General features: G+C 40.8%; 2 protein-coding genes across 2 annotated transcripts; one reads left to right on the top strand and one right to left on the bottom strand.

The window, feature by feature from the left end:
• Positions 1-344: 344 nt before the first annotated feature.
• nmur3 (neuromedin U receptor 3) lies at positions 345-4,650 on the top strand. Its single transcript, XM_021570504.3, has 2 exons — positions 345-2,712; positions 3,998-4,650. The coding sequence occupies exons 1-2, from the start codon at positions 1,854-1,856 to the stop codon at positions 4,444-4,446; spliced, it is 1,308 nt and encodes a 435-aa protein (XP_021426179.2). The 5' UTR covers positions 345-1,853; the 3' UTR covers positions 4,447-4,650.
• A 2,376-nt stretch (positions 4,651-7,026) lies between these two features.
• Positions 7,027-21,475, bottom strand: LOC110493241 (beta-lactamase-like protein 1). The gene is made up of 7 exons (XM_090204312.1): positions 21,310-21,475; positions 19,098-19,248; positions 17,772-17,878; positions 16,742-16,899; positions 12,107-12,354; positions 11,270-11,375; positions 7,027-10,196 (listed from the first exon to the last, which is right to left on the bottom strand). The coding sequence occupies exons 1-7, from the start codon at positions 21,370-21,372 to the stop codon at positions 9,218-9,220; spliced, it is 1,812 nt and encodes a 603-aa protein (XP_090060438.1). The 5' UTR covers positions 21,373-21,475; the 3' UTR covers positions 7,027-9,217.
• Between the last annotated feature and the right edge of the window lie 912 nt (positions 21,476-22,387).

Genomic DNA, 22,387 nt, shown 5'->3' with positions numbered 1-22,387 from the left:
CTGAGACAGAGGGTTGCGGTTTTATTTTCTCAGATGCTTTCTCCGGTGAGATACATTCAGCTTCTTGTGAATTGAAGGAAATCTATGAAACACAGAGCGACACTTTATTTTCTAGGTTTTTGTATTTTTCTTCTTGGTCAATTTTTTGGGGGGCCTGGCTTCCCTTGGTATCCATGAATACACGCCACTGGTGCAAATGTTGTTAGCAGGTGTCATTAGCATATTCATAAATTACAATGTTTTCAATTGACCTGCCTGGTAGGAGGCACATAAAATGGTTCGATAAGTAAATGAATAAACCCACTCTCTAGAGCATGCGCTACGTGCGTCAGCCCTCTGCTTCAGGTACCTAAGGAGCAGTTTTCACAGGCGCAGTTTCTAGCAGCGGATAACTCCTCTCATCTCCTTTCACCACCTTCTGTTATTCTTTAAAAGCATGTCCAGACTTTTTGAAGAAGGAGCACATTTTCTTTTGTCCTTCGACGTGTTAAAATGATGAGCAAGCGCAATCTCAGGCAGCTGTGAACAGGAATCCAAGGTGTGTTCAAATTCTACTGAGCTACACAAATGTCTCAAATGACATTATACAATGGTAGTCTAAAACAAAGTTGGTTGCTTTTTCTGAGCATACAATTAAGAAGTGTTAATTCTAAGTAAGTGTAAGACGTAAGCGATAAAGGATACACATGTATATATTTGTATGTCCACGTGCTTTAGTTCTGAACATTTAAATTTCATGAAATTGACTGAATGTTGTTTTATCCCATGTGTTGCTTTTATGCTCAGTTCAGATTTTCTGTCAGTTTGGAGTTGAAGTTTAATTTCTTGAACAGGCAGGCAGCCTATGTGGGGTACAGTATGTTGGGTTTGGATGTATTCTTTATGAATTGATTTGATGCACTTAAATCAGGATCCTGCTGCTAATTGCAGTCTGTAAAATAGGCTGAACTGTTGTTTAGGAGAGTGCTGGGTAGCAGTCATATGAAAATGCCTTTCCAGTTTTATGCACAGTCTGTTCAGTTTCATCAGTGTGCACAGATAATTATGCTACTGGCACCAAAGATTAACATATTGGAACACAGGTAAGCTCCAAAGCTCATTTTCACACCCTCTAGCTCTGTATCCCTGCCTTCTGCTCCTATAGAGTAAGATGAGACACCCACTGCAGAGAAACTAACAGGCCTAATGAAACATTCATGTCTCAGCTCTGAAATGTATGAAGTGATAGAGACATCTATTACTGTAGCAACAGCACATAATTTTGCTGCAATACAAAATTATTTCATTTTTACATTAGACTTGATTTTGCCAAGCATTTAGAATGTGTTTATCACACAGTGCGAAGTGCTACTGAAGACTTGGTTATTGCAGGAATCATTTTTTATTTGAATTAGCTAGAACAGATGACTGAAAAATGGGAATCATAATATGTGGTAAATAATTGCACAAACATGTGGCTACACAAGATTTACTACAGTATTCATGTAATACACACTGGTGAAACTACCACCATACTATCACTGTAAGAGGCAATGTGTGCATTTGTGATGTACTGTAAATTCATAATTCCCAGTTACAACTAGTGGAATCTGATCAGCCCTTTAGTCAAGACTTAATCGTGCAAAACATATATCTCTTGTGAGACTTTACTGAGCTGTGTCAGTCAACATATGAGAGCTTTTACATCATCTTATGTAGAATCAGGATGCTGTAATATAAAATTGTGTTGTTGCTGTGGTACTCTTTAGGTGTTGTATTTCTCTCTGTATGGAATTTCTCTCAGAGCAATGATGTGCAGACATCTCCAGTGATCCTGTTCCTCTCTACTCCCACTTACAAGCCCCTACTGTGAAATGGAGAAGTACTGCCTGGACTCTCTTTCCAACATCTCAGAACAGCACGGCATGTTCTGTAACATCACATTGCTAAACGTCACAGGAAATGACTCTGGGACCAAATCCATCGAGGACCTCCTACTGGAATTTCTAGGGCCGAAACGCTCTCCCGTCTTCCTCCCTATCACCCTGGTTTACCTGCTCATCTTCTTTTTTGGTGTGTCTGGCAACCTTCTCACATGCGCAGTGATATCCAAACACAAGAAGATGCGTACCACCACCAACCTGTTCCTGTTCAGCCTGGCTGTGTCGGACCTCTTGGTGCTCCTCTTTGGGATGCCCCTGGAGATCTACGACATGTGGCAGAACTACCCCTTCCCTTTCGGCGAGGGAGTCTGCTACTTCAAGATCTTCCTCCTTGAGACCGTCTGCTTCGCTTCCATCCTAAATGTGACAGTGCTGAGTGCGGAGAGGTACATCGCCGTGGTCCATCCACTAAAAATACGCTATGTCTCCACCAACAAGCATGCAAAGCATGTCATCAGTGCCGTATGGGTGGTGTCCCTGGTCTGTGCCATCCCCAACACCTCCCTGCATGGCATCTACTACTTGAATCTCCCGGAGAAGGTGGCAGAGTCAGCCATATGCAGTTTGATAGGGGCCCCGTGGATCTATAACCTGGTGATCCTGATCACCACTGCGTGCTTCTACATTGTGCCCATGATGGTGATGAGCGGTCTGTACCTGGTGATGGGCATCCAGCTGGGCAGGGAGCGACACCTTTCCCAGGGAACGATGAGGAAGAACTGTAGCACCAACACCAACTGGAGAATCCACGTAGAGCGAGGGCGTAGGAGACAAGCCACCAAGATGCTTGGTAAGTTCTGCATTCCATTTCCATGCCCATTTCCGTTGTCACAGTCACAAGCCTGTCTTCCATGGTCAACACAATTTTGACATTTAAACTGTTTTCTGGTAGTAATATCCATAAAGGTTTTGAATGATAAGTTCATCCCTTGTACATTTTATATTATGCAGTCTGTGTTAGTGATAATAATATTGTAATTTAGAAAATTCTCTCATGTTGATAATAAAGAGCATCTGATCGGTTTCCAGGTCGATGTACAGGTAACTACCAAAATAATGGAAACACTTGAGTAAATGAGGTATACAAAGTATATTGAAAGCAGGTGCTTCCACACGTGCGGGTCCTGAGTTAATTAAGCAATTAACATCCCATCATGCTTAGGGTCAAGTATAAATATGCTGGGCAGGTCATTATGTTAGCCATTATTTTGGATACCATGACTATGCCCCCATAGGATGACAATGACTCCATCCACATGGCACAAGTGGTCACTGAATGATTTGATGAGCATGACAACGATGTTAGCCATGGCCATATCAGTCACCAAATTTTACACCAATTAAACATTTATGGAAGAGTCTGGATTGGAACCTGAGACAGCATTGTCCACATCCAACAACAAAACAGCAAATGATGGAATTTCTTGTTGAAGAATGGTGTCGCATCCCTCCAATAGAGTTCCCAACACCCAATTAAGACATGTTGGTGTTTCTTTTATTTTGGCAGTTACCTGTATGTCTTGGCAGTGTTTGTTTATTTGAGACTAGGCCAGATTATCTAATCTGCGACAATGCAATGGCATGGTCGAAAAACAAAACTTTCTGAAAACCCATGGCATGATTCTTTGTACCCATTTGACACTTCTTACACAGGGCATTGCTATTTTGGGAAGTGTCTCTGCACTGAATGTTGATCTCTTAGCTATGGCGGAGCTTTGTTTTAAGTAGCAGTGTTCATACAATACTTTAATTTCCTCTCCAGTAGTTATCTAAAGATAATTGATTTATATTCCTTGGAGAATTGAGGAGGCAATTCCTTTTTTCCTCATTCTACTTTCAGGAAAATTGGCTGTCAAGAGGCCCTTAACTCCCTCTACATGATCTCATGGTGAAATGGTGAATGTGGGCCAGTTTCTGTCAGTAGTTATATGAGTAGAATGTCTCAGTTTCATGAGGACCAGGTCTTGCAGGGAACAGGATACCCTGTTGTTCCCCTCTTTCCTCCCTCTCTCTGCATCACTTAATTCATCCTCCTTCTCGGTCTCCCTCTCCTCTTGTCGCTGTCTGTTATGTAGCTGTGGTCGTGCTGGTGTTTTCCATCTGCTGGGCGCCTTTCCATATCGACCGGCTCTTGTGGAGCTGCATCATGCAGTGGTCTGTCTGGACAGACCTCAACCAAACTGTGTACCAGTGTGTGCACCTCCTTTCCGGCATCCTCTTCTACCTCAGCTCTGCAGTCAACCCCGTTATCTACAACATGCTCTCCACACGCTTTCGGGAATGCTTCTGGGATCTTATCTGCACACATACGAAAGACACCGCCTCTAGAAAAGACTGCCCACCCTTCGCCAAAATCCTGCTGGTTCCCTCTGGCCCAGTTCCTAAATCCCAGGCCAGTCCCAGGGACCAGAACTCACTCACTCCCCTGTTATCTCCAATTGGGACTGGGAGCACAGAGATCACAACACTGACATGTGAACATTCCTGTGTGGTAGACTCTGACTTCACTGCTACTGCTTTTTAATCATATTTAATATTTCATGTGGTAGTAGATGCCCTCTGTCAGACTGTGGATTTGACTAATGAGCAGATGATGCATTGTGCACAGCTGGATGATCATTATTTCATGAGGTGATCTGTGGACTCAATTGTGATCTGTTATTAAAGCAACATAAATCCTCATAGCAGACAGATGTATCCGAAAACAACTGATTTAGGGGTATGTAAATGAGAGACTTGGTTGCACTTGATAATTAACTCTAGTGATTGATTATCCCATATGATTGGTGTTCTCATATTGATCTGTGTGATATATGGACTATGTGAACTGCAGTTACAGTATTTATCATCCTTGTGTTTCATAACCACCTATTCCAACCCGTAATTTATTGAGTGTATGTCAAAACTTCCCCATTTCTCCTTGTCAAAGACATTGAATGTACGTATGTAGCACTGCTGTCCTTTGACCTAGACATTTTATGTAAATATACTGTAAATCAATTCATAATTATTGCCTTTCTGTGAAAACAGCAAAACATGAATGAATTGCTTGATGAGTATTTCATGAATTGTTTACAATGTCTGCAACAGAATGTGTATTACATTGAGAATGTATCGTATGAGTCTCTTGGAGACCCTAACAACAACAACAGCAACAACAACGGTAGTCTGTTTGACCATCAATGTGTAAGTGGCAGTAGTATAATGGGAACCACGATGAGGCTTCTACAAAAGTTGATCCTGATTTCACAGCAAGTTGTTCCTGATTTCCCTGCTGCCCCACATCTGGGCCAAGACTGTGTTCTTGTAGAGTGTCAATAATGCAGAGAATCCATCATAAGAGTCAATTACAGAACTTAGAACAGTTGATTAAAGATTCCTAGAAGCCTCCTGGTAGCCTCTATGGATGAATTGTTATTCTGTAAAAAAATTTTTTAGCTTTGCCTGCCACATAACATTCACTGGAGGGTAATGAATGCCATTTTCTTTCTGGTGTATACGACAACATATTGAATAGCTCCATCCTTGGTGTGTGCTAACATTGTGTTCTCCAACTGGATATTGAACTCTACACTCTTAGAAAAAAAGGTGCTATCTACAACAAAAAAGGGTTCTTTGGCTGTCCTCATAGGAGAACCCTTTGAATAACCCCTTTTGGTTCCAGACAGAACCCTTTTGGTTCCGGGTAGAACCTTTTTGGGTTCCATGTAGAACCCAGTGTTCTACATGGAACCCAAAAGAGTTCTACCTGGAACCAAAAAGGGTTCTACCTAGAACCAAAACGGGCTCTGCTATGGGGACAGCTGCAGAACCCTTTTGTAACCCTTTCTATCTAAGAGTATAGGAACCAACTCTTATTCCAAAATGCAATCCTTGCCACCACACTGCACCTGAGGCCTGGAGAATTACCTTTCATTTTCATTTTGGGTTTCAAATTCGATAGTGTTCGGCTAGACCCATTTGAAAATGATCTGTTTTCCCTCCTACGTAGTATTACATTAGAAAATCTAGCTGCCAAACCATAGGGCCACATTAGGTTATTCATTAGGAGTCAGTTTATGAGCTACTGCTATTTGTCATGAATCTATTCATATGGAGGATTTAAATGAGTCAGAATTGGGATGATGAAGTACACAGTCATTCCTGGAACTATACCACTATATCCCAAAGCACCCTTTTAAGCCCATACTTTTTGGTCTATTCTCACATACAGTATACTCTACAGTATGGCTACAGACACTGTAAAAGGTATCTATGCCAAAACCCAACATGATCTCTATTTAAAAATCTGAGTTTATTTTTGTTTGGTATGAACACATTTTATGGATTTTTCGTGGGTCAAAAATGATCAGGATATAATTTGATAACAAACTAAAATAAATCCATCTTTTACTGCAGTAGAAATGTGCATTTGACATCTTTGAGATTCATAGGGCAAAAAAACATGAACATCCACATGCAAATGACAGTGTTACAATTGAAGTGTGTTGATTGATGCCAGCATACCATATTTACATTATGTTGTTTTGTTACAAATGCAATGTTAGGATAGGACAAGCTGACAAATATAAGAGTACAGTAACAATGTGCATAGTGCAGGAAAGACAGGAAATACTGTGCCACAATACAGTGTAGGGCGGCAGGGTAGCCTAGTGGTTAGAGTGTCCGACTAGTAACCGAAGGTAAAAATCTGTCGTTCTGCCCCTGAACAGGGCAGGTTACCCACTGTTCCTAGGCTGTCCTTGAAAATAAGAAATTGTACTTTAACTGACTTGCCTATTTAAATAAAGGTAAAAAGAAAACTGTAAAAGGTGTACAGATGTAGGATCTTAATTTGGTCACTCTTTTGTTGATAAGAAACTTATGTATTCCAGGTTTAAAAAGCAGAAGTTTGTAACTTACACTTTAAAATGTCAGACTTGATTTTCCCTAATGAAAAATGTATCAACCTCTCTCAAACAAATCCATTAATTACAATCCACATAATTATATTACATTATTTTCCTGCTGTAGCAAACTGGCTCAAATTAAAATACTACATCTGTACAATATAATGCACTATACAGTACTAGTCAAAAGTTTGGACAACCTACTCACTCAAGGATTTTTCTTATTTTTTTTTACTATTCGCTACATTGTAGAATAATAGTGAAGACATCAAAGCTATGAAATAACACAATATGGAATCATGTAGTAACCAAAAAAGTGTTAAACAAATCAAAATATATTTTATATTTGAGATTCTTTAAAGAAGCCACCCTTCGCCTTGATGACATCTTTGCACACTCTTGACATTGGAATGCATTTAAATTAACAGGTGTGCCTTTTTAAAAGATAATTTGTGGAATTTCTTTCCTTCTTAATGCGTTTGAGCCAATCAGTTGAGTTGTGACAAGGTAGGGTTGGTGTATGAAAGAAAAAGATCAAGTCCATATTATGGTAAGAACAGCTCAAATAAGCAAAGAGAAACGACAGTCCATCATTACTGATCAGTCAATGCGGAAAATGTCAAGAACTGAAAGTTTCTTCAAATGCAGTAGCAAAAATCATCAAGCGCTATGCTGAAACTCGCTCTCATGAGGACTTCCACAGGAAAGGAAAACCCAGAGTTACCTCTGTGGCAGAGGATAAGTTCATTAGAGTTACCAGAATCAGAAATCGGCAATTAACTGCACCTCAGATTGCAGCCCAAATAAATGGTTCACAGAGTTAAAGTAACAGACACATCTCAACATCAACTGTTCAGCGGAGACTGCGTAAATCTGGCCTTCATGGTCGAATTGCTGCAAAGACAACACTACTAAAGGACACCAATAAGAAGAAGTGACTTGCTTTGGCCAAGAAACATGAGCAATGGACATTAGACCGGTGGAAATCTGTCCTTTGGTCTAATGAGTCAAAATTAGATATTTTTTGTTCCAACCGCCGTGTCTTCGTGAGACAGGTGAGCGGATGATCTCTGCATGTGTAGTTCCCACCGTGAAGCATGAAGGAGGAGGTGTGATGGTGTGGGGCTGCTTTGTTGGTGTTGGTGACACTGTCTATGACTTATTCAAAATTCAAGGCACACTTAACCAGCATAGCTACCACAGCATTCTGCAGCGATACATCATCCCATCTGCTTTGCGCTTAATGGGACTATTTGTGTTTCAACAGGACAATGACCCAAAACACACCTTCAGGCTGTGTAAGGGCTATTTGATCAAGAAGGAGAGTGATGAGTGCTGCATCAGATGACCTGGCCTCCACAAACACCCAACCTCAACCTAATTGATATGGTTTGGGATGAATTGGACTGTAGAGTAAAGGAAAATCAGCCAGCAAGTGTTCAGCATATGTGGGAACTCCTTCAAGACTGTTGGGAAAGCATTCCAGGTGACTATCTCATGAAGCTGGTTGAGAGAATGCCAAGAGTGTGCAAAGCTGTCATCAAGGCAAAAGGTGGCTACTTTGAAGAATCTAAAATCTAAAATATATTTTTATTTGTTTAACACTATTTTGGTTACTACATGATTCCATATGTGTTATATCATAGTTTTGATGTTTTCACTATTATTCTACAATGTAGAAAATGGTAAAAAAAAAGAAAAACCCTTGAGTACGTGTCTCCAAACTTTTGACTGGTACTGTATAACTTTGAGGAAGGCCCTTTCCTATTTCAGCATGCTAATGCCACCATGCACAAAGCAAGGTCCGTACAGAAATGGTTTTTCGAGATCGGTGTGGAAGAACTTGACTGGCCTACACAGAGCCCTGACCTCAACCCTATCGAACACCTTTGGGATGAATTGGAATGCCCAATGCGAGCCAGGCCTAATTGCCAAACATCAGTGCTCAACCTCACTAATGCTTTTGTGGCATGTCCCTGCAGCAATGTTCCAACATCTATTGGAAAGCCTTCTCAGACGAGTGGAGGCTGTTATAGTAGCAAAGAGGGGACCAACTCCATGTTATAGCCCATGATTTTGGAATGAGATCTTCGACAAGCAGGTGTCCACATACCTTTGGTCATGTAGTGTATGTTTAAGGTCAGGTTATCAAATGTATAAAAAGGATGAATATTTGCAATGCCATTATTTGACACAGAAATCAAAAACGTTGACGTCAATGGGTAAAAAAAAAAAAAAAATCTGTCTGTGTGCCTTCTTTTGCAATTCATCATGATACAGACTACTCACTGTCTGACAGCAATGTTTTCTTTAATTTCAGAGTATCCCTATTAAATATAGGCTACAGACCCAAAAAAGGACCTTCATTCAACATGTACATGTGCCTTTTCAGTTGTATGAGTTCAGTTAGTTTGAGAAAGTCGGCCTACGGGCTATCCGGATCACATTGTATGTATTCAGTCCTGGTGCATCGAAGCCAGGGGACAGACCACGCTTGTCAAACACATAAAAGTTAAAGAGCTGCCCGTCTTGGGCCTCAAGGGAGACTGAGGCAGTGCTGACCCGCAAAACACAGGGGTACTCCTTCTCAAATACCACCCTGAACACCCTGTCTACCAGGTAGTTCAGCTTGATTGTCCGATATCTCTCTGGGATCAGGTCCTCAATCTGGGGACCAAACTGCTGCATGATCAGAACACCGTCTGCCCCAGCTTTGATCTCATAGAAGGTGATGTTTCCATAAGTGAAGAAGCCTATGTAAGGGTCTGGAATAGGGGGAGGGATGAGGATCTTTTTGGCCTCCCGGAACACCCTCTCCATGGCGGGTATGATGTGACTGTAAGCCTTGGCCACCACCTCCTGGTTCTGAGGTCTAGTGCCAGCCATCAGCACCACCAGGCCCAGCTTGAGCCTGGGCACCAGTGAGAAGGTGGCTGAGTAGCCATCCAGGTCTCCGTCTTTACGCAGCACCTCGTAGCCCAGCTGCTCATTCACCTCCCAAGGCGTCCCGGTGCGGTTGGCAAAGTAGTCCTTATCACAGCGGTACAGCGGGGTCAGCATGATCTTCAGGGTGTCGGGCTCCAGGAGCTTGCGGTGGTAGGCCCCCAGCAGCATCATGGCCAGCTTGGCAAGGTCAGCGGCAGTGGAGAACATCTGGCCTGAGGGGCGGTACCAACCCAGGTCATACAGAGGGGCTGGCTGGCCACTGGAGTAGACGCCCACAGCCATCTGGCTTTGGATCCCTGGGGTGTAGTCAAAGCCTGTGTCCTCCATCCCCAGCCGGTCCAGGATGTTATCATTGATCCAGCGCTGGTAGTCCAGGCCCACCACCTTCTCAGCCATGACGTGGGCCAGTAAGGAAAAGGCTAGGTTACTGTAGTGGCATCTGCAAAACACAGAGCAGCAGAGTGGGAAGTCACTGTGTTGCTGCATTGACCCTGCATTGACTGAAGGGTCAATGCAGCCCACAGGGGTGACGTAATTAAACACCTGAGCCATCTATTTATATCCAAATGAGTGAAGCAAATTGAAGTTGAAGGCGGAAGATTACATACACTTAGGTCGGAGTCATTAAAACTAGTTTTTCAACCACTCCACATATTTCTTGTGAACAAACTATAGCTTTGGCAAGTTGGTTAGGACATCTACTTTGTGCATGACACAAGTCATTTTTCCAACAATTATTTACAGACAGATTGTTTCACTTATAATTCACTGTCTCACAGTTCCAGTGGGGGTGCTTTGCTACAGGAGTTACTGGTGCACTTCATAAAATAGATGGCATCATGAGGAAAGGAAAATTATGTGGATATATTGAAGCAACATCTCAAGACATCAGTCAGGAAGTTAAAGCTTGATCGCAAATGGGTCTTCCAAATGGACAATGACCCCAAGCATACTTCCAAAGTTGTGGCAAAATGGCTTAAGTACAACAAAGTCAAGGTCCTATAATCCTATAGAAAATGTGTGGTTAGAACTGAAAAAACATATGCAAGGAACGAGGCCTACAAACCTGACTCAGTTACACCAGCTTTGTCAGGAGGAATGGGCCAAAATTCACCCAACTTATTGTGGGAAGCTTTTGGAAGGCTACCCAAAACATTTGACCCAAGTTAAACAATTTAAAGGCAATGCTACCAAATACTAATTGAGTTTATGTAAACTTCTGACCCACTGGAAATGTGATGAAATAAATAAAATCTGAAATAAATAATTCTCTCTACTATTATTCTGACATTTCACATTCTGACAGGTAATTTTTACTAGGACTAAATGTACGGATTTGTGAACAACTGAGTTTAAATATTTTGCCAAGGTGTATGTAAACTTCCGACTTCAACTGTAGGTTCCATTATATTACAAAATGCAAATATTGAGTGAGTTTTAAATGGCACAAGGACACACACAACATTTGAATGATTATAATTCTGGGAATGATGGGAATGACTAAGGTCTTACTTGGTGCCAGGGTCTGCAACAAGGACATCATCTTGCAGCAGATTCACTGCAGCCTGTGTTTTCCCCTTCCACAGCAGGTTAGTGGCTCTTAGTCTTCTGGGTAGACCTGCAGTTGACAAAACACAACATCGTTAGTGTTTACGTCTAAAGAAAAGAAAATGCATTCATTTAGCTACTATGTTAAATGAAGCTCAAGCCAATTGCAATTAATTTGAACCGAAACAGGGTCCTCAAATGTTACTCTAACATGTCATCTGTTTGGACTGTCTCTGATCATTTAATTAAATGTACAGCTCAGAATTCCGTGTCAATGTCTGGTCTAAAACATTGAATCCTCTCCTCTATGAATTATTGTTTGACCATCATGCCTCAATGATCAAAGTGTGAACCTCATATTGACATAATCAAATCAAACCTGTTTGAAAGCAAGGTATTGTAGTTTTTTTTTTCAATTCGGTGTTGCCCATCAATGAGTGTGACTCATTGTCCCTTAGCCCTTCGCATGATCTATTTCTGATGATAAGCAGATGCAGTGATAATCTAAACCGTTTCTGTTACATCAGACGTGTTTACCACCTCAGAAGGCAATTCAGCAACCTGCTTAGAGGTGACTGACCAGAGTTTGCGGTGTGGTGGCATTTGAATTTAATCAATAAATAGGATCATGAACATCACATTAAAATTTATATTTTGCTAATAATAGCATGATACTGTTCAACATTGTAGCTGAGTACATTAGGCACATAACTTGTTCCACCTGATAGTATTTGAATGGGTCGGCATGACATGAGTTCCAATCCCGGGTGGGAGGGGCGGAGTATGAGGTTTGTATCTTACCTGAGAGCTGGCTGGCCATCCTGCGCAGAGTGACAGAGGAGGAGCGGATCTGAACCTCTCCACTATCCAGGAAGATCAGGCCGTCTGTCACGTACTTGAGCTCAGAGTCCCGTGACTTGCCCAGAGGGTTTTTAATGGTGAAGTTATCCACATATTTCTCCAGAGGGTCATCCAGAGAGGTTATCTTCCCATCATCCCACAGCCTGTATAGCATCAGCGTTGGGAAGATCTTGGAAAGGCTGGCAATCCTGTAGGGCATCAAACAGGAATTGACTACTACTGTATCACCCTGATTTCTGCCCCAAACTTTTTTTTTTTTATAATTTCAACAATTAGTAAGACAAGCACACACAAATTAATAGAGTACTTTTCTTCCTTTCAGAGGATGAGCTTACCCTAACATCCTTTCATTTTCACATGCACTCTCCAAACCTTTCTACACTCAGGCTTTTAACCTCACAACGTTTTCTCTGCCTCATAGCCCAGACATTTCTGTATCGCACTCCAGACATTAAGGGGTTTGGAGTTTGAAATTACAACATCATGCTACATATCTATTTAAGGCCCGTGCTGACAACACTCAAGACAGATGAAAACATAATGACTGAATAGCCCATACATAGTTAAAGACATAGGTTAGTATTCAATCAAAGGCGCATTGCTGGCAATAGCACTGCACTCGACTTTTACAAGTAATTTACGCTTAAACCGATATACACACAGTTTACTGTGAATATGATCTCCACAAACATCAGTAAATTGCCTATGAATTGTAGATTGTGCAATGGGCTTGTCAACAACACTTCTCAGATTGAATCCCGGTGGCACATTTTCAAGCCAATTTCAGGCTCAAACTCATTGCTGAAATGGCAACATACCACAGATCAGAAAAATTACAGCAGTGTTCACATAATACTTCAAGTCCACTATAAGCGTTGCCAGAGTGCATTGTTTTGAGAGCGGAGGAGAAAAGGGGATGAGTATCTTTATTCTGTCTTTCCCTACTGTACTGTACCATATTCATCAATTGTGTGTGAGTACAATAGCTTTGGTCCAGTTTTTCGCAAGTACTCTTAAAATGTTGCTAGTGGGTGTACTAAATGATCCTCTAATTACATGTGGCTTTTGTTTACATTGTGAATATAGTCAATGTAGCTAGCTAGAGTTTCTGCTAGCTAGTAGCTTCTTGACTTCATAAATCTTAGTAAAATAGCCACTGGTGTCTAGTGGAGGCCACATGCAACCAAAATCTATTTTATTTCTCTATATTTCAATTCACAAGATAGAATGAATGCACTCCTCAACCGTAAAAAATATTACCTCTGCTATACTTGTGCTTTAACGCTGCCTTTGGACGTGACGCAACGAGAGCGCAACATACGCAGTATACAGTAACAGCTTTCAATGATCTCGAATGAACGGCAACGCCGGATGCCCGATGGCTTATTAGTATTCCATAGAAACACCTCCAACCCTCCATAGATTTAAAGATAGTGTATACCCCCTAAATCACAGGAGTCCATCAGGAAGCAGACTTCTCAGCTTTGATTTGTGACTTTACTCAGAGCCAGCGGCAGGTTGTCACGATCCATCCGGAACTTTCATTACACACACCTGGCCCCATATTCCCAGTGAATAGTAATTGTATAAGTGTGTCCTTGGTTTACCATTGTCCTGACGATTATTGTTACAATGTCCGTTGGTTCGTGTGAGTACCTGCGCTGTGTGTTTTGGCTTTCGTGACATTGTGTATTGCGCAGATGATTACGGGTTTCGTCCCGTGTGTTAATCATTGTGCGCTTGTGTTATTTATTCGAGTTACTCCTCGCTCTTTTGTTTGGGTTTCAACCCTGTGTTCTGTATAGTGTTTGTTCGGTCTTCGTCGCCTTTACACTGGGACGAATTCAAAGGTAATTTACTTATGTTTGTAATTTGGGGTATAATAAAAAAACTATTACGCATTCCTGCGCCTGCATCCCGACCCTTCATACCAACGTGACACAGGTCATTATTATCCTCTGTGTTATGTTAGGCAGGTAACTCTCAATCCACAATATAGAAGGGGGTGTAAAGCCATAACATACCTTTTTCCACGATCGATAATGTCAAAAGCTGCACTGAAGTCTAACAAAGCAGCTCCTACAATCTTTTTATTATCAATTTCTCTCAGCCAATCATCAGTCATTTGTGCAAGTGCAGTGCAGGTTGAATGCCCTTCCCTGAAAGTATGTTAATTTATTTACTGTAAAATAGCATTGTATCTGGTCAAACACATTTTTTCCCAAATGTTTACTAAGGGTTGGTAACAGGTTGATTGGTCGGATATTTGAGCCAGTAAGGGTGCTTTACTATTCTTGGGTATCAGAACTTTTGCTTCCTCAAGGCCTGAGGACACACACTTTTTTGTAAGCTTAGATTGAAGAGATGGCAAATAGGAGTAGCAATATTATCCGCTATCATTCTCAGTGACTGTATCATGATGCTCTACCCCCTCATGATAGTCATGACCAAAATTATTGGCAGCCTTGAGCCTAATATTAACAAAAAATACTATAAATTAAGTAATATAATACTGTTAAATAAAATATGTATATAAATGGGGAAATTGTTATTTTATACAAATACAATTGCTCAGAGAACTAGTTTTTCTCAAAAAGATAGGGGTCAACATTATTGGTACCCCTGTTTTCAAAACTCCAGCACCCTTCCATTGTGAGAATAACACCACTGGGCCTTTTTCTAAAATGTTTTATGAGACTGGAGAACACATTGGGAGGGATTTTAGACCATTCCTCCAGACAGAAACTTTGAAAATATTTGATACCCTTCATCTGTGGCCATTGCAAAATGTAACCATTTCTTTGTGGAATTTGATGTGTGCTTGGGGGTATTGCCTTGCTGCCAAATTTTACAACTGTGCAAGAGGACAAGTACATTTGAGTGTCTAGTTTGAGAAAGACGCCTCACAAGTCCTCAACTAGCAGCTTCATTAAATAGTATCCACAAAACACCAGTCTCAACGTCAACAGTGTAGAGGCGACTCCGGGATGCTGGCCTTCTAGGCAGAGTTGCAAAGAAAAAGCCATATCTCAGACGGGCCAATAAAAAGAAAATATTAAGATGGGCAAAAGAACACAGACACTTGACAGAGGAACTCTGCCTAGAAGGTCAGCATCCCGGAGTCGCATCTTCACTGTTGACCTTGAGACTGGAGTTTTGCGGGTAATATTTAATGAAGCTGCCAGTTGAGGATTTGTAAGGCATCTGTTTCTCAAACTAGACTCTCTAATATACTTGTCCTCTTGCTCAGTTGTGCACCGAGGCCTCCCACTCCTCTTTCTATTCTGGTTAGAGACAGTTTGTGCTGTTCTGTGAAGGGAATAGTACACAGCGTTGTATGAGATCTTCAGTTTCTTGGCAATTTCTCGCATGGAGTACCTTCATTTCTCAGAACAAGAATAGACTTACGAGTTTCAGAAGACAGTTCTTTGTTTCTGGCCATTTTGAGCCTTTAATTGAACCCACAAATGCTGATGCTCCAGATACTCAACTAGTCTAAAGAAGGCACGTTTTATTGCTTCTTTAATCAGAACAACCATTTTCAACTGTTCTAACATAATTGCAAAAGGGTTTTCTAATGATCAATTAGCCTTTTAAAATTATCAACTTGGATTAGCTAATACAATGTGCCATTGGAACACAGGAGTGATGGTTGCTGATAATGGGCCTCTGTACACCTATGTAGATATTCCATAAATAATCTGCCGTTTTCAGCTACAATAGTCATTTACAACATTATCAATGTCTACACTGTATTTCTGATCAATTTGATGTTATTTTAATGGTTATTTAAAAAAAAAAGTTTTTCTTTCAAAAAGAAGGGGATTTCTAAGTGACCCCAAACGTTTGAATGGTATTGTATGAGTGTAACCAGGGTGAGAAATTGTACCTATACTTTGATACATAGCAATGTTATTTTCCCTCTTCCTCTCAATGTTACTTCCCCTGAATGTCACTTCCCCTCGGATTGTAGGTGTTTCAACAATAAACGCTATGACAGTATCTCTATCGGCAAGAGAATAGAATGATTGGCGCAGTTACATAAAAATCCCTGCACAAGCCTGTACAATACCACACAAAAGACTGAAAAGCCTGCATTATTTATCTACCACATATGGTTAGAGTTAGCAAAATACACATAACTGGAAGTTGAGCATCAGGGAATGCAGACTTCTGTTGGTCAGTAATGACAGCTGTACTCTGAAGTGAGAATACCCACAGCTACAGGACCCATGGTGCTAAAAGACTCCATAGTGGTGTAGTGGCTAACTGTATCAGAGGCTGATTGACATGTTACATTTAGGCCTTTTTTAAGAGCAGTAAGGCAGCTTCGACTGATGGGAAATTCACATGCTCTGAGCACGTACTGTAGTACGTCATACATATGGACAACAGAACTACACGCATGTCCCTGAATCGAGAAATGCATAAGAAAGGGCTAAGGGTGCTTATCATCAACACCACAAGCTTCAACGTTGTAGGAGTCTTAACCATGTGATGATTTGAGTCATAAACAGACCTGGCTTTGTCATCCCCTTTAGGGCCCAAAAAAGCCCTGAGATCTATGCTGCTCGCCTGTATATGGTGTACTCATTGGGAGGAGCTGAGAGTGGGTCACTTCTGTTCCTCTTGCCAAAGTTACCAGTCCACAGAACGGTGTTGTTGAAAATCACAATGGCCGACAAAGAGGGAAGACTAGTAGGATTGATGATTTGGCGCAGCAGTGTGTCCACCTGAGTGAGAACATATCAGTATTTACTGTATATCGAATAATATTCATAGTTCTACAGTAGTTTCAGTAAACAAGAAGTTCAAAAGTTCAAAGTTGGGTATGAAAGATTTGAAGGCACTCTGTGGACAAAAATACTGCCTATTGATTTGTTGTGATGGAAGTGATTTCAATGTCAAGGTTTGGCAGATGCTGAGATACTCTGTTTTTACATGGTCAATCTTCTGTTCTGTATAAAAGATATAAGGAGTTGTAATGTGTTTTTATCATTCTGAGGACATTGTTAATGTCCAATGGAAATGTAATCTCATCCATAACAGACTGCTGCTGTACAGCAGATTGCTGTACAGATTCTCAATTTGAGCCAGTTTGCTACAGCAGGAGAACAATCCTGCAGCAACAGGAAATGTGAATTATTGGGTGGATTATAATTAATGGACATTTTTGTAGTGATTGAATATTTTTTTTTAAGCAAAAATCAGGTCTGAAATTTCTAAGTGGTAATGAAAACACTTTTTAAACATAAAATACACTACAAGTTTAAAATGTCCTGCATTGCAGTAAAGTTCTCCTGCAACTGGGTGATCAAATTAAGATCCTACATCTGTATGGAGATGTGCTGGGACCGATAGGACTGTTGTCAAATGCCCTTCACTGACTGAATAATATCAATCCAGGAACTGGTCACGTCCACATCTGTTGCCAGAGGCTTCATGCAAAAGGACACTTTCTTTATCAATTATATTTCTCTGCATGTTAATACAGCCCCTCATGTCCAGGCAACTGTTGTCAAGCATCACTAACACATGTTCCCTGTTCTTAGTTGGACATGAGCATAATGTGGATAGTCTGTGAATGGCCCAAGGGAGCTCTTACCTTTTCCAGTGCCTCTTTCAGAGTAGGGATAGGGTGCTCAAGGGGGAGAGGCTCAGGGAAGCGTGGGCACATTCGTTCTGATTTGGCATTGCCTCCCATGCTCTCATCTGGCAGAGAGACAGAAGAAGGGGAAATTAAGTGCCATGAAGGTGATTCATTCTGAACACACTATGAATTTTGAATGATCAGTTAAAGGAGACTTTCATTTAACTAACTACACAGTATTTGATCTAGTCTTTATAGTTCATAGAATTACTATAGTAAACAGGCCCCTAGGCCTAGAGTATGTTCTGATCCAGTACCAGATCATACAGGCATGGTGTGCTACTGAATTAATACATGTGTAAGAAGCAGCCCTTCAGTTAAAGAATGCAACTAAAGACCGCTAAATTTGAACCATTGATTACATTTTATATGTCCCCATAATATTACTTTCTCAAATTGTTGCAACAGAAACTTTTAGCAAAGAAGAAATAAAGGAGAAAGTACAGATGTGGCATCTTAATGGGACCCCTATTGTTACAGGAGGAAAATGCAGTACAGTAGCATCTCTGGCTGATCACACCTTCAGCACTCCAGTAGGTTGGTTCCCTGTGAGCACAGTCTGTCTTTAACATTCTAATCTATTCACCACCCACAGAAAACAGCTAATTGGATTTCAGATCACACCTCAGACACAGGACACAGACGTTAGTTCAATGTCTAGTTTTGATTTACATTTGGTTTAGTTGTCAACTATTGTGAATTCAATGTTAAATCAGCAAAACATGTCACCATGTCATTGAATTTAGGTTAAAAGTTTGGTGAAATAAATACAAAATGCCCTCACAATGATGACTTATGCAAATATAATTAGTTTTTCACGTTGATTCAACGTCATCACTTTGGGTTTTGGGGTTGAAATTAGGTGGAAACAAAGTTGATTCAACCAGTTTTTGCCTAGTGGTTAGCCTCATATGGGTCTCAGGCAAATAAATCCATTCTGAAGCAAGAACTGCCATGTGTGTTGGAACCTTTTTCCCTGAAACAATGGACTTCCTCCTTGATTTCTACAGGTTCTTTGTGTGCAAAATCACCTATTGTATGAGTCAACGTTAATGCAGGGGAAGCAGGAGCTACTGGTATAATTATAAGCTCTGATTAATCTTAACCCATTTACCTCAGATACAATATAACAAAGCCACAAGAGATTGACAGGCTGAAGTGTTTAGAGTGAATCAACGCTGTTCACTGTATAATATGTTGAATTGCTTCATGTCCTGCCATTGTTTTTACTTTGGTTCTATGTTTTCTTGAACAAGGTTGAATGCAGGGAGTGAGCCTTACTTGGCAGTAACTTTGGGATCTGGTACTGCCAGAGGAAGCATCCTGTCATGACCAGAGAGAGCAACAGGAAGAACACCATGCCCAGCTGAGTCCACTTCACCTTCATCTTCTTGGTCTTGGTGAGCCCCTCTATAGCAGCAGCCGGGGAAGGCTAAAACACACACACACACACACGCGCGCGCGCACGGTTAGGGATGGGCCTTTAGAATGCTAAGAGATGCTGAGAAATGAAGGGTTTGATAATATGGCAAATGTACTTTCATAACATTAGTGAGCTAACTTGCTGATCTACATACACAATTTAGATAGCAATCACAACCAAGACTACTTACCACTTGATGCTTTAAAAGGTAGGCAAAATATAATAAAACTATCTTTCTCTCACTGAATCAGCATCTGAACAATGCACTCAGCATCGTGGAGAGACAACTCACAAATTCCAATAGTGGTTGATGTTCTTCCCTGGAGGTTTTACTGTACAGGGGTATGGCACAGACATGGCTTCCCATTCCTATATCTCCTCACTGACAATTCCATAATCCTGGCCATCGGCACCCCTCTGACAATAACATTTCCTCTCCGACAACCACGGGCCTCTGACATCATAATCCACAGATTTACTCCACTAAAGCCCATCTCAGCGGGAGGGGAAATCTTAATCTCTAATCCCCCACAAATCAGTTCACTTCAGTCCCGTTTGCACCACTTTTGGGACCTACCAAGTCCCTTCTGAAAAACATGGTGTCTACTCAACCCTTACAGGAGGAGGGCATGTTGGCCTTATGAGGCACCTTTAGCAGAAACATGAGTTGACAAGGAAAATCACATGGGCACACAAAGTTAGAGCGCTCCAGTGGACTAATATGTTAACAGAGGACACTGACTGAGACAGTCTAGGAAGGAATACAATTCTCTTGCTATTTCCCATAGCTAACAGTCACGCAACACACACACTGTACACATGGGCTGCATCCTTTAAAGTACAACTTTGCATAGAATATGTGTTCCATGGCTATGATTCATTAATTGATTTCTTCATGTGGCTCAGGTCTAAGATCATTGTATCGGGTGTCAGTGGGCCAATTGTGGGCCTGAGCCTGCTGGGGGGAGATGGGGGAGAATTAATGGAGTTTGTGTTTGCATTAGACTCAATAATCAATAAAATAATGAATGTGCTTGTAATCAATTAGGAATTCATGTTTACCTGGTTGTATCTATTTAAATGTATTTGTAATTGTTTAACCTTTCCTTTAATGTTTAAATGGATTGGATGTTTTAATTAAATATAGAATTGTTTTGATCTGATTTGATCAAACAGGGAATGAGCTTTCCTAAGAGAGTAAGTAGAAATCAAAGATTTCAAGCACTTCTCAAGGTTTAGAAAAAGGTAGAACTTATATAATAATCGATATCAAAAACGTGTCTTCCTCAGCGATTACCATCTCTTTCATAGAGGGGACTTAAGTTTCATCACATTTGAAGTGAATCATTCTGTATTTCTACATTCAGCTAGATTATGCCTGTTTTATTAGCTGTGGAAGGCTGTGAACTATTGGAGGCCCAGTAATGTATTCTGATATACATAGGACTAATGCTACAGAGAGAAAGAACATGTTAGCTGGAGTTGATCCTGGTTGCATAACCAGCTGATGGCTGTGGAACAAGCAGCTGTCCCATTTGGACAGAGTTGTGGTGAGTAAGCGGCGCACAATCAGATAAGCTCCAGCGCATACACACACATGACCTGCAGTCTCCCATTAAGGAAGTCAAATCAAATTGTATTTGTCACGTGCTTCGTAAACAACAGTGAGACATACAGGTCCCTTTCCAACAATGCACAGTTAAAGATAAAGATGTTTTTTTTTTTAAATCAAATAATACAGAGTGAATAATGAATAACAATAATGAGTAAAAATAACATGTCTATATACAGGGAGTACCAGTGTGGAGTCGATGTATGAGGCAATTGCGGTAGCTATGTACATATACTGTAGGTAGAGGTTAAGTGACTAGGCAACAGAATATATAAAAGACAGTAGAGTGCAGTATGTGGTGAGTGTGAAAGTATGTGTGTGCGTGTGCACGTGTGTGTGGCATCAGTATGCATGTGTGCATGTGTTGTGTGTGTGTGGGCGTATGTAGTATGTGTGTTGTGGTGTGGTGTCAGTGTAAGTATGTGTGAGTGTGTGTAATGTTGTGTATAAGCCGTTACCTGCTGAGGCTGAACTCCATCCATAGACATCTCTCTCAGGACTTTACTGCCTGTCTTCCCCATTACTCATGTGCAAGAAACATGAAAGGATGTCAGGATCTTTTATGAAGGAGAGATATCAAGTAAAGACATCACTATATCACTTGTATGATGGATGTACAGTACATTAACGTAGGTGTATGGCAAGACATTTAGAGGATCATTTTTTATAAATCATTCAAGACATCCAATAAAAAAACATTGGAAAACAGAGCAGATTAAATATGCAAAAAATAAAAATATAGTAAGGCAGGCCTTATCAAAGTGAACATTGAAAGGGAAAGGGGGATAACTACTCAGTTGTACATCTGAATGCATTCAACTGAATTGTGTCTTCTGCATTTAACCCAACCCCTCTGAAGACATCTCGTCTAGACATCTTTTTTTTCCCCTGAAAGTGTGAAGAGTGCATATGTGCAGTCTGCCATGAGAATATTATAATTATACTGTAGCTGACAAAGTCACTCCAGACATTGCTCCAAGCTGTCAAGCTTACAGAAAGAACTGAACTTATGTCTCGGCATAGAACAGCTCCCAGGTGCTAACATACTGTTGATAAACACCCCTGTTGTTAATAATGCAGGTTTCATAATGGCACCATAGGTCAACCCTTCTTTCATTAATTTCCTCTTTTGGCTTTGGATTGTCTTCTAAAATGAAGCCATTGAAAACATTTATCTGAGGTAAAACTGGTAAATGACATGTTTGAGTGCTAACCAGATGCACTATTATTTTCAAGCGAATATTTTTAGGTGGAACTCGGGGCTCACAAAACCAAGGCGTATAATTCAACAACATTATGACTCTGAGGTACGAGTCATATTATATAATACAGCTTCATGTATTGAGTGATTGGGTGTGATATGGACAGTTTGTTCGAGTTTCTAAATTAGTTGCAAAACAAGCTTGCAACATTTTGTACTTTAATATTTGTTGAATCCTGTAAATGATAGGCAGCAAAATGACCCTTCAGGTTGACATGTTCATGAAGCATATACAAAAAAAGGTACAGCAGCAAGGTAACTTCTTGTTTGTCTCA

The sequence above is a fragment of the Oncorhynchus mykiss genome, chromosome 17, assembly GCF_057628025.1.
Source record: "Oncorhynchus mykiss isolate SJ-2025 chromosome 17, ASM5762802v1, whole genome shotgun sequence".
Classification (NCBI taxonomy): domain Eukaryota; kingdom Metazoa; phylum Chordata; class Actinopteri; order Salmoniformes; family Salmonidae; genus Oncorhynchus; species Oncorhynchus mykiss.
Note: the sequence above shows the minus strand (reverse complement) of the source record. Positions and strands in the feature narration are given on the sequence as shown.

Coding starts and splice junctions, on each gene's coding strand:
- nmur3 (XM_021570504.3), top strand. CDS start 1,854: ATGGAGAAGTACTGCCTGGACTCTCTTTCCAACATCTCAGAACAGCAC. Junction 2,713..3,997: donor ACAAGCCACCAAGATGCTTG/GTAAGTTCTGCA, acceptor TCTGTTATGTAG/CTGTGGTCGTGCTGGTGTTT.
- LOC110493241 (XM_090204312.1), bottom strand. CDS start 21,372: ATGGGGAAGACAGGCAGTAAAGTCCTGAGAGAGATGTCTATGGATGGA. Junction 17,879..19,097: donor GATCCCAAAGTTACTGCCAA/GTAAGGCTCACT, acceptor TCTCTCTGCCAG/ATGAGAGCATGGGAGGCAAT. Junction 11,376..12,106: donor GATGGCCAGCCAGCTCTCAG/GTAAGATACAAA, acceptor TGTCAACTGCAG/GTCTACCCAGAAGACTAAGA.